At 39.4% G+C, this 10,999-nt stretch overlaps 1 protein-coding gene across 3 annotated transcripts in view; it reads left to right on the top strand.

Annotated features, from left to right (window-relative positions):
• The first annotated feature begins 1,178 nt into the window (after positions 1-1,178).
• Positions 1,179-10,999, top strand: part of MYH7B (myosin heavy chain 7B) — a 72,193-nt gene continuing 62,372 nt past the window's right edge. For 2 of the 3 annotated variants that reach the window (XR_005744476.1, XM_040330645.1), the window contains exons 1-2: positions 1,180-1,264; positions 9,652-9,814. Coding sequence is in view for 2 of the 3 variants with exons in the window: in XM_040330645.1 (XP_040186579.1) it covers positions 9,715-9,814 (100 nt within the window). In the remaining variant the exon portion in view is untranslated. Of the gene's footprint in view, positions 1,265-9,651; positions 9,815-10,999 lie in introns of all 3 variants that reach the window. The other variant, XM_040330644.1, reaches the window with a different exon arrangement.

The following is a 10,999-nucleotide window of genomic DNA, read 5'->3' as shown; positions in this document are numbered from 1 at the left end:
TAAACTTGCGGCGGCGTAGAGTAAATCCGCTCGGCGCAAGCCCGCCTAATTCAAATGGGGCGGCCACCATTTAAATTAGGCGCGTTCCCGCGCCGAACGTACTGCGCATGCTCCGTCCCTAAAATTTCCTGACGTGCATTGCGCTAAATGATGTCGCAAGGACGTCGCGTTCAGCGCCATTCACGGACGACTTACGCAAACAACGTGAAATTCTAAAATTCAACACGGGAACGACGGCCATACTTAACATTGCTTAGACCACCTAGAGGGCATGCTTAGTTTTACGCGACGCATCTCTACGGAAACAACGTAAATTTAGATCGACGGGCAAAGCGGACGTTCGTGAATCGGCGTAACTAGTCATTTGCATATTCTACGCCGTGCGCAATGGAATCGCCACCTAGCGGCCGGCCTAGAATTGCAGCCTAAGATCCGACGGTGTAACACAAGTTACACCTGTCGGATCTTAGGGCTATCTATGCGTAACCTGATTCTATGAATCGGGCGCATAGATACGACAATCGTATCTCAGAGATACGACGGCGTATCAGGAGATACGCCGTCGTATCTCTTTTGTGAATCTGGCCCAGAGACCGCAATCAAAACTTGACAGGGGTTATAAAACGTCCACACCCGGCTAAAAAGAAAAGATCTTTGAGGAAATTCTCCTCACTTTCCATCCCTGCAGCCTGACAGAAAGTGAGGGAAAATTGCCCCAGGGCACAGACTGCAATGAAAAACGTGACAGCGATTGTAACCTCACTTCACTCTGAGGAAAAAAATATATTTTTTTTTTTGATGATCTTTGTCTCTGAGGAATTTAAAGCTTTATTTCCTATGCCCAATTTTTTGGGAGATAAAGTTTCATTTTAATGACTGGAATTTGCAGATCATAAACACACATTAGCTGTACATTAGGCCACAAGACATTTATGGCTATAAAAGCGTATATTGCCAAATGAGCCTGGGGTCCGTCATACACGGAGGCACGTAGCAGTCAGCATTGCTGGTGGCTGTGGTGAAGTGTGTCGCCCCCCCCCCCCCTTTCCAACCAACAATTTGTGAGGTAAAAATAACCTCCTAAGCAGCGATAAGGTCGGGAGTTTGCCTTTTGTGTCGGTCTGGGCTGAGGGGGCCAATGGAGCTGTATGTATCTGACACATGGGAATTTCTCACATATCTGCCCTCTACAGTGACCTTCAGCCACACAATAAAAAGAGACTTCAGTGTATCTCAGGCACAGCCTCTCGGTCCTGTAGCCAAGGTTGGTAGCAGTGTGCTTGTCTGTGTGCTATGTACTAACCCCTGGAATAATGGCATTGCCCGGCGCTGACAGACAAAACTGAGCTGGCGCACTTTTTACATAGGTGCGTACTGTCCTGGATTTGCAGGAATTTTTCTACATCTTGCCTCTCTGCGTCTGGACGTTTTTTAGCTCTGGGTTTTTGTAGCTGAGCAACTAAAATGTAAAATTGTCTTTTTTTTTTTAGATTTATTTTAAGTTCCGCTCTTTTCTTTTCCCCTTTAACTTTCTTCCACAAACAGCATTTAACTGAGAAAAAAAAGTATCAATTTCAAAAACATTTCATAACCGCTTTTGTAGCATGCCAAGATAGTACCCAAGACAAATTAATTACAGTAAATATGTGTGCATGGAATGTGTGATTTTTTTATATTTTTTTGGAAAGTAGCTACTAACAAGGGGACCAGCTTGTTTTATATTCATTCACAAGTCGCAACAAGAACCAGGCTCTATTTTACCACTTCTCATATGAATATAACTGGTTTGTGTTCTGCAGCTTTCTATCTGTAATTTTTTGTACCCTTTTCCCACTTGACCCCAGTAAATATTTTTTCAAACATTTATTTAACAACGGTAGGAAGAGCAGGGATGTGTACTGATCCATAGCAACCAATTAGAAATATTTTTTTTTTCTAGGCTGTTTGCTTTAAGATGCAGGCAAATTTTTTGGATCTTATACACACAATTTTTTTTTTCATTCCATTACAATAATTATTATTATGATTGTTAATATATTGATTATTATACAGGATAAAGGGTAAGGAGGGCTATGCGAGCGTACATTCTAATTATGCCTGAAAACTGGCCATGTTGTGTTTGTGTTTTTGTTTTTTTACATTTTTAACAACATTTTAAATGATCTTAGTATTTAAAATTGTATACCTTTTTTTTATTATTATTATTGTATAACTTCTTTAATTGTATAACCTTTATATATATATATATATATATATATATATATATATATATATATATATATATATATATATATATATATATATATATATATATATATATAATTTTATACAGACAATTATTTTATTTTTTTAAATAAAAGTTTTTTATTGAAGATAAAGTAGTTTACATATTCAGACAAAAGTACTGGGGTACACTAGTTCAAAACATTAATAACAGTTGTGTGTAGATACACATGGAAACAAAAATAACTGGTCTTTAGGCTGCATTCACACCTTTGCGTATTTACGCCTGACGCCCGACGCTCGTGCCGCTGGAGGGGTGATTTTACATTCTTGTCTATGGAGATGGTTCACATCTCACGCCGTACGCCTGCCGCCTGAAAACAAGTCCCGGACCCTTTTTTTCAGGCGGCTTTCGGCGTTCGGCATAGACATCAATGTAAAATGTTTTGTAAAAAAAAAAGGTTAAAACATCTCGTTTTGTTGCGGCAAATCGCGGTACAATACGCCGCTATTTGTCGCGGCAAAATACGCTGTGTTATAGTGTGAATGCAGCCTAAATGTAACTTGGGCAGGAAGGTACAATAGTGCATGTACTCTATCAGTCTAAACACTTGCAAATAGTATTGTCCATAAACCGGTAGAGTAGGTAAGGGGAGATGTAAAGCAAAGGGGAGAAAGGGGGGAAAAAAACAAGAAAAATCAGTAAATCAATAATTAAAGACAATTCATATTTAACTAATTAAAGTTTACTTATATTTAAATATATTATATTTTGACAGCTATTCGTATTTTGCTCCCTGAATATTAAGGAAAGATAATTTGTTTGCAACATATAACTTTGTATGGATAATTATCACTGGTCAGTGGTATTTTTTTTCATGTTCATATTTTTATATAAATTATATTTTTTATATAAATCAATTCTGTATAAAGTTACAGAAAATTTTAAATACAAAAAATTCTATAGGGAATGTATAGGGAAAGCAGACAATGGAATCAGTAGGTATAAAAAAATGGCTGCGTGTATTCCGCAATAGGGAACTGTTTCCTTCTAACACTTTTTCTATCATTTGTAAAGAGAGATAAACAAGCCATCCTGGAACACAGCAAGTGTGTCCATGCCTTTGCACAGCCTCCCCTGCTTAGATGTAATATTATGTAATACTTCCTGGCAGTCTATTGCAATTAAACTTTCCTAGTTATTTATGTCTATGCAAGTTACTTGTGCCAAATCATTATTTTAGTTATTATTATGGATTTTTTTTCCAGATCCTTTTTATACTATAATTTATTCCATGTTTACAATCTAAAACAAATCAACAGCAATTAATGTAATCTGCAAAATACTTCAATTATGTTAATAAATGTTTCAGTTCTAATACATGCTCCTAAATCATTATTTTTATTATTGATTATTTTTTTCAGATCCCTTTTATAGTATAATATATATTTTAATGTGTACAATCTAAAAAAAATGAACAGTGATTATTGTAGTCTGCAAAATACTTTAGTTATGGTAATATAATATTATAATAGCTGTTGGTGTTAATTATTTTAGCTGCTCGCAAAATCAAAAATATAGGTGGCTTATATTTGTTTTAAGAGCTTTTTACATAGTTACTGTATTTATTGGCGTATAAGACTCACTTTTTCCCCTGAAAATAGAGGGTAAACTGTGCCTGCGTGTTATACGCAGGGGGCTATGGAAAGTTTTTTTCCTGAAACTTCCCTCTTAAAGTTAGGGTGCGCGTTATACGCCTGTGCGTGTTATACACCGATAAATACGGTACATAATTACATAGTTAGTCAGGTTGAAAAAGTCCATCCAGTTCAACTGTAAAAATAAATAAAATAAAAAATTTCATACAATCCCATATACCCAATTCTATACCCACAGTTGATCCAGAGGAAGGTGAAAAATTTAAAAAAAAATCTTTGGAACTATCATACAACTTTGACAAAAATCTGTGCGTTATTTTTTAACCAAGCAAACCCAGTATTTTTTTTTTTTAATTGATATTTGTTTTTGGATAGATTTTATTCAAATTTTTTGGTTATAAAGCTGTAAACAAATTTAGGCCTTTAGTCAATAGAACGGAGCCGTAGCCAACTATTTTTTTTTTATTAACTTATTATAAAGAAAAAAAGGGGAAATTTTGAGCGCTATGGCCAAAAAGTATTCTAAAAAAAAGAAGAAAAAAGCTTCTGACACAATACTTAGGTAATAAGTATATCAAAGTGAGTAACAAAACCATGCAGCGCTATAAATATTAGCTAAGTGTTCAAAAGTATGCGCATAAAAATACTAGAAATTATACACACAAAAATGTTTTATTTTATTTATTATAGTCAGATTGCCAAAAGATAGAATCGTATTGAATATTAAGGGTTCTTGCGACACTTTGGCATATTAAAAGAATAGTCAAGAAATATTCAATACAAATTTATTGAAAAATAAAAAAATAAATAAAAAAATAGTCATTCTGTTCATTAGATTGGAGAACACCATTTAAGCTCCAGTTGAAAATAATTCCAACAAAAATACAAATATATTATAAAATATTACTTTTTTATTTTTTTATACATGAAAATCAATCAGTATTTGTCAGCGGCAATTTGGATGTGTTGGAATGAAAGTTTTAAATTAAGCTTGTTTTCTCAGGTAGTTGCAGCGCCTTCATCTAAATGTCATATACTAAATATACAATATACTAAATATAATCACAAGGGGTGGCATTCCATGAACTGCAAATTGTCAGCTACTTTGAGCCCTACAGTACTTGGAACAACCGGGTGGGTAGACTACCATGTAGTTTGTTAGGTGGTATCCTTCTTTGAGTACTTAAAAGGTTACATAAAGCTAAACTTGAGGCAGGGTTTTTTTTTTAAACACAAATTAATGTAGTAATTTTTTTTTATAAAAAAATGTTAAATACAACCTTAGGTTGTACGCTCCTTGAGGGCAGGGACTGATTTGAATGTACAATGTATATGTAAAGCATTGCGTAACTATATAAGTACCTGAAATAAAAAAAATAATAATAATGAAACGTACTTTAATTGCAAGTAATATACTATCTGATGTAAGCCTTCTTTAGCCCCATGTACAGCACTGGTAGATGGGTGGATTGTTCTTGCATTCATACATGCCGAGCAAAAAGATTTCCTAATCAGTTAAACTGCTTCTCCTTCAATATCAAATCACAGGTTGGGAGCAGGGCGTGGCCTAACTGTGTTGCCTAACTGTAGCAGAGAAGTCAGGTCATCAGGCTCTCTGCAAGCAGGTTCTCAGCACACCGGGCCAACTATCTTTAAGTCTAAATTCACACCTTTGTGGTGCATTAACACAAAGAGCGCTAAAGTGGGTTACTTAGCACCATAGGCATGCGTGGGGGTATGCCAGGTGTGCCTGGGCACACCCTAATCACTGCATGCGGTGCTGATTTCCCCTATTGCCTGGGCTCCCCCACCCCCCATGTTGCTCTCCCAGAATAGAAAGTCAAGGAAGGGGCTAGTAAATATGTAATTTACCGACCCTTTCCTTTTCTAAATGAACACAGTGGACATACTCACTCACATTGTTTAATGTTGAGGATGTTCTGACACTCATTAGAACTGAAGAATTGGCTCATACAGAACATTTTAAACATCACAGAACAAGTCCAAATTTGGTTACCTACAACTAGTTGTTTTGCCCAAGATTGATCCACCTATAAACAAGGTGGTGGTAGCTTGTGGACATTCAGAAATGTATAATTTTGACAGGATCAAGAAATTATCCTGTTATATCTGTGGGTCCCTTGATGGTGATTACCCCAAAGATTCAGCAGGTTGGCTTAGCAGTTTATAGGTATCTGAAACCGGATGGGATGTGGGATCTGGGACCAAACAGAGATCCTCAAAGGGAGTATTAGGGCAATCGTTCCTTGACAAGATAGGGTGGTAAGAACATGCATAAGCTGTTGTAGCTGCCAACAAAACAGCTCCCGAATGACCGATGGAGCTTTTATCTCCCTACCAAACAATAAACGTCAAAGTCGAAAAACGCTACAAAGTATACGTTTTTTGAATCTCACATCTCTTAACCCTGGTAGAAAAGTAGGGTTGTCAATCACTGGTTATAATCGAGAGAAGGCAGAGTCTGAGATGACGCCATCCAGAAGACCCCCAGAATAGTTCCTATAAGGTGATGGCCACTGAGCACGTGCAAACTGGAAGGTTCACGCCAGGATAGACATTGTAGGAATGTCTGTGGAAGATTAATGATCAAGCCACTGTTTGAGGCCGTTGTCTCTACACCAGGAGAGTGCTCTACCAAGGTGAACGGCATAAAAAAAACACCTCCGTTTCGAATGACCTAAAACATACACAGTGCACTTGGAAGACCGTGTGATCTTTCCCAATGTAGGGCATAAGCAGCAGCTCTTTTATGATGAACCCAAACTAGAACGTGCCACCTTGAATGCAGGCAAGGGACAGACTGGTAGGTATACTCTCGGAGAACTATGAAAAGGTTGCTGTCACTTTTCCTCCTCTTTCCACAGATCCAACTCAATACAGACTAGATATGAAACCACCATAATGCCTTAAAAAAAACAGCGGCACTTGTTTTTATTAGGGTTGTCCCGATACCAGTATCGGTATCGGGACCGATACCGAGTATTTGCGGGAGTACTCGTACTCCCGCAAATACCCCCGATACTGAAATAGAATACTTGTTCCCCCCGCCGCCGCCACAAACCCGAGATTGGACGGATGATCTATCCAATCCCACGCAAGGGGGAATGTCTATACGTGGCGGGGATACAGCTATTCAAACGAAAGCTGTAATGTTCCCCGTACGCTGATTAACGGCGGCACGTGCGGCATCATCAAGGTATGTAGGACATGACTGCATTATGTGGGGGACATGGCTGCATTATGTGGGGGACATGGCTGCATTATGTGGGGGACATGGCTGGAATATGTGGGGGACATGGCTGCAATATGTGGGGGACATGGCTGTAATATGTGGGGGACATGGCTGTAATATGTGGGGGACATGGCTGTAATATGTGGGGGACATGGCTGCATTATGTGGGGGACATGGCTGCAATATGTGGGGGACATGGCTGCAATATGTGGGGGACATGGCTGTAATATGTGGGGGACATGGCTGCATTATGTGGGGGACATGGCTGCATTATGTGGGGGACATGGCTGCATTATGTGGGGGACATGGCTGCATTATGTGGGGGACATTGCTGCATTATGTGGGGGACATGGCTGGAATATGTGGGGGACATGGCTGGAATATGTGGGGGACATGGCTGCATATGGGGGGGACATGGCTGCATATGTGGGGGGACATGGCTGCATTTGGGGACACATTTAAAAAAAGTATCGGTATTCGGTATCGGCGAGTACATAAAAAAAAGTATCGGTACTTGTACTCGGTCCTAAAAAAGTGGTATCGGGACAACCCTAGTTTTTATGTATATCAAGATGGATTATTTTTCACTCAAAATGATCATTTGATTTGGTGATGCTGTCGTGTGCCCTTTTTAAGTGTGTTTTTTATTGATATGTCCAGTTTAAGGTATAGCCCCAAGTTATAGTAAAAGGTGATTGTCTTGACCTGTTTGGGGTATACTATATAATAATGTATATAATTAGGATTGGGGGCAGTCAGCACCTGTTATGTGATTGCACAGGGCACATTGTAGATGCCTTGTGAGCACAGAGGACAAGGTCAGGGCACACTATATAGTGGACATAAACAATGAGTTTAACCTCAGGGTTGAGCTTGGCTTCCCTGACAAGTGTGGGATTGGGTTACACAATCAGGAACATGTCAAGGAGCTGAGGTCATGTATGTGTCCCCAGCGTCTTGCTGTTTTAAAGAAATGTTTTTATTGTGTTGGATTACTAAGACACTTACATTGTTGTCTTTAACTCTGAGCCAACAGCTGCAGGCTCTAGAGGTTTCAGCAGCTTCAGTATCGGAGGTGCTGCTTCTGGTGTAACGGCTTGACAAAAACAAGTTTTATGATGGCCATGAACAAGTAGAATTTTGTTCAAAAAATTTCATTTTAAGAATGTTCGTTCAACTTTCTGATCGTCAGTGGGGTCATATTATCATCTGCTTTTTGAACAAAATTTACCAAAATTCTAACATTGAACATACGATAAAGTCTATTTATTGCTGTATTGGATTTCAAATGATAAACATAATGATAAACATTGCATGTACATATGAGAATTTGTGTGCAAATTTTTGTATGAATGTACTTTCAGTAAAAAATCTACTAGTATATGGCAAGCCTTATGCCCTGTACACACGGTCGGTCAATCCGATGAGAACGGTCTGATGGATTTTTCCATCAGTTAACCGATGAAGCTGACTGATGGTCTGTCATGCCTACACACCATCAGTTAAAAAAACGATCGTGTCAGAACGCGGTGACGTAAAACACAACGACGTGCTGAAAAATATGAAGTTCAATGCTTCCAAGCATGCGTCGACATTTTAACCGATGGACGTGCCTACAAACGATCGTTTTTTTTTCTATCGGTTGGGTATCCATCAGTTAATTTTAAAACAAGTTTCACATTTTTTAACCAATGGATAAATAACTGATGGGGCGCACACACGATTGGTTCGTTCTCATCGGATTGACCGATCGTGTGTACGCGGCATTAGTCTTTTATGAACTTTTTAGAAGCCAGTATAGGTCCGAATTACATTAAATGTGCACTAATATGGCTACAATCACCTAAAGCAGTGGTCTCGTAACTCCAGCCCTTTACTTGCCCTTTGGACACTATTCCATCCAATGACTCCAGCAATGGGACAGAATTCCTTCTAACAACACCAATGATGGGGCACTATTCCTTCCAATGACACCAAGAATTGGGCACAATTCCTCCCAATGATACCAACGATTGGGGCACAATTCCTCCCAGTGACACCAATGATGGGGCACTATTCCTCCCAATTACACCAACAATGAGACACTATTCCTCCCAATGATACCAACGATGGGGCATGATTCTCCCCTTATACCAAAGATGGGGCCTTATTTACTCCCAATGACGGCAATATATTTTCTACTCCCACTTGCCCGAGTCTGGTCCCCTAAAGTCTGAAGGCCCTTTGTTTAGACACTTTAGAGACCCCTGACCTGAAGCATTCAAATACATCGCAGCTTACTAGTCCTTAGATGTCGTGGCTGCATTCACTTTCATTTTTCAGGCTTTCTTTGCATTATTTTCACCTGGCGATCCTGTCAGTAACACACTTTTGCTCTAGGTTGACAACACTCACCCTTCTGTATCAGGGCAACAGAATCAATATAGGACTAGGCAATCCCTCTTCTTGACTGTATAAATAAGCTGAGGAATATCCTGCATTATATAATAATGGTGTAATAATTCCCTCTTTTTTAGGGGTGAGGGGCACTCTGGACGTTTCTATTTCTGGTCCTTTTTCATCTCGCTTCGTCTTCCATCATGTCTTCTCTCCTGGATATGACCGAGTTTGGGGAGGCTGCTGACTACTTGCGGAAAAGTGACGGTGAACTTATGAAGATTCAGACCATCGCTTTCGATGGTAAGTGTCAGACACACACAGCTAGATAAGTGTGAGGATACTGTATAATAATTTAATGAAAAGGTGTAAAAGGCAGGGATCAGCTATTGAGAGTGATATTTTTACATAAGAATCGTAAGGGGAGTTTCTACTTTTCATTGCTGGCTTCTCCTCCTGAACATACCACTTGACTGGCTGTCTTGTGCCTCCTGATCTGCATTCTTATTTCGAATAAATCCTGAACGTATAAAGGTCAGTGAATCAACATTACAGCCAGTCAACCAGTTTTTACAGATGGATGCGTCTTCTGGATTTAAGCCTAACTCCATCTTTGGCCCAAACTAACTATTTAACTTATAGCAAAGCTGGACTTGGGCTTTAAATTTTTCTAGTGAGGAGTGGGCTCCAAATCACAGATACCTGCACCTGACCTTTTAAATTCGTACAGGGTGCTGACCAGGGCTCAAGTCCTGCGGGAACGCGTGGGAACGGAGTTCCTGCACTTTTTTCACAGCAGGAACTCAGTTCCCTTTGCAGGACTAGAGCAGCCGAGCCGCCCGAGCCAATCCTTCACTAAGCGGAGATGTCCAGCTTGAGTCACTGTCAGGGGCAGGCGAACTTTAGTAATCCTTTATGTTACTGGCAGCTTCCTGTATATGGATTTATTGGGTAGTGTGCGGGTATTCCGTCACTTCCTCGATGCCGCAATGTCTCCTGGGAACTTTTGTCATTGTTCCCAGGAGACATTGCAGGGGTCAGCTGCGAGTTATCGCGGGATTTAGAAAGAACTTGCGGTTTAGTAATTATGCATATGAGCGTATCCATTTTTATTTTTTTGGTGGGGGAGTGGATCTTGGGTGGGACTTCCCACACTTTTTTCTCCAGGACTTAACCCCTCGTGCTGACTCATTATTCCAAAGGCTCCTTGGGTTTGAAATATTATTAGACACACCACATTAATGTATATCTATCTATCTATCTATCTATCTATCTATCTATCTATCTATCTATCTATCTATCTATCTATCTATCTATCTATCTATCTATCTATCTATCTATCTATCTATCTATCTATCTATCCATCCATCCATCCATCCATCCATCCATCCATCCATCCATCCATTCCACTTCATGCCCAACTTGCATTGGTAGGAAATGGGAGAAGCATTTTGCACCACTCTGTGCAGGTAAGACAAGGTGTGAAGG

The sequence above is a fragment of the Rana temporaria genome, chromosome 12, assembly GCF_905171775.1.
Source record: "Rana temporaria chromosome 12, aRanTem1.1, whole genome shotgun sequence".
Taxonomy (NCBI): domain Eukaryota; kingdom Metazoa; phylum Chordata; class Amphibia; order Anura; family Ranidae; genus Rana; species Rana temporaria.
Note: the sequence above shows the minus strand (reverse complement) of the source record. Positions and strands in the feature narration are given on the sequence as shown.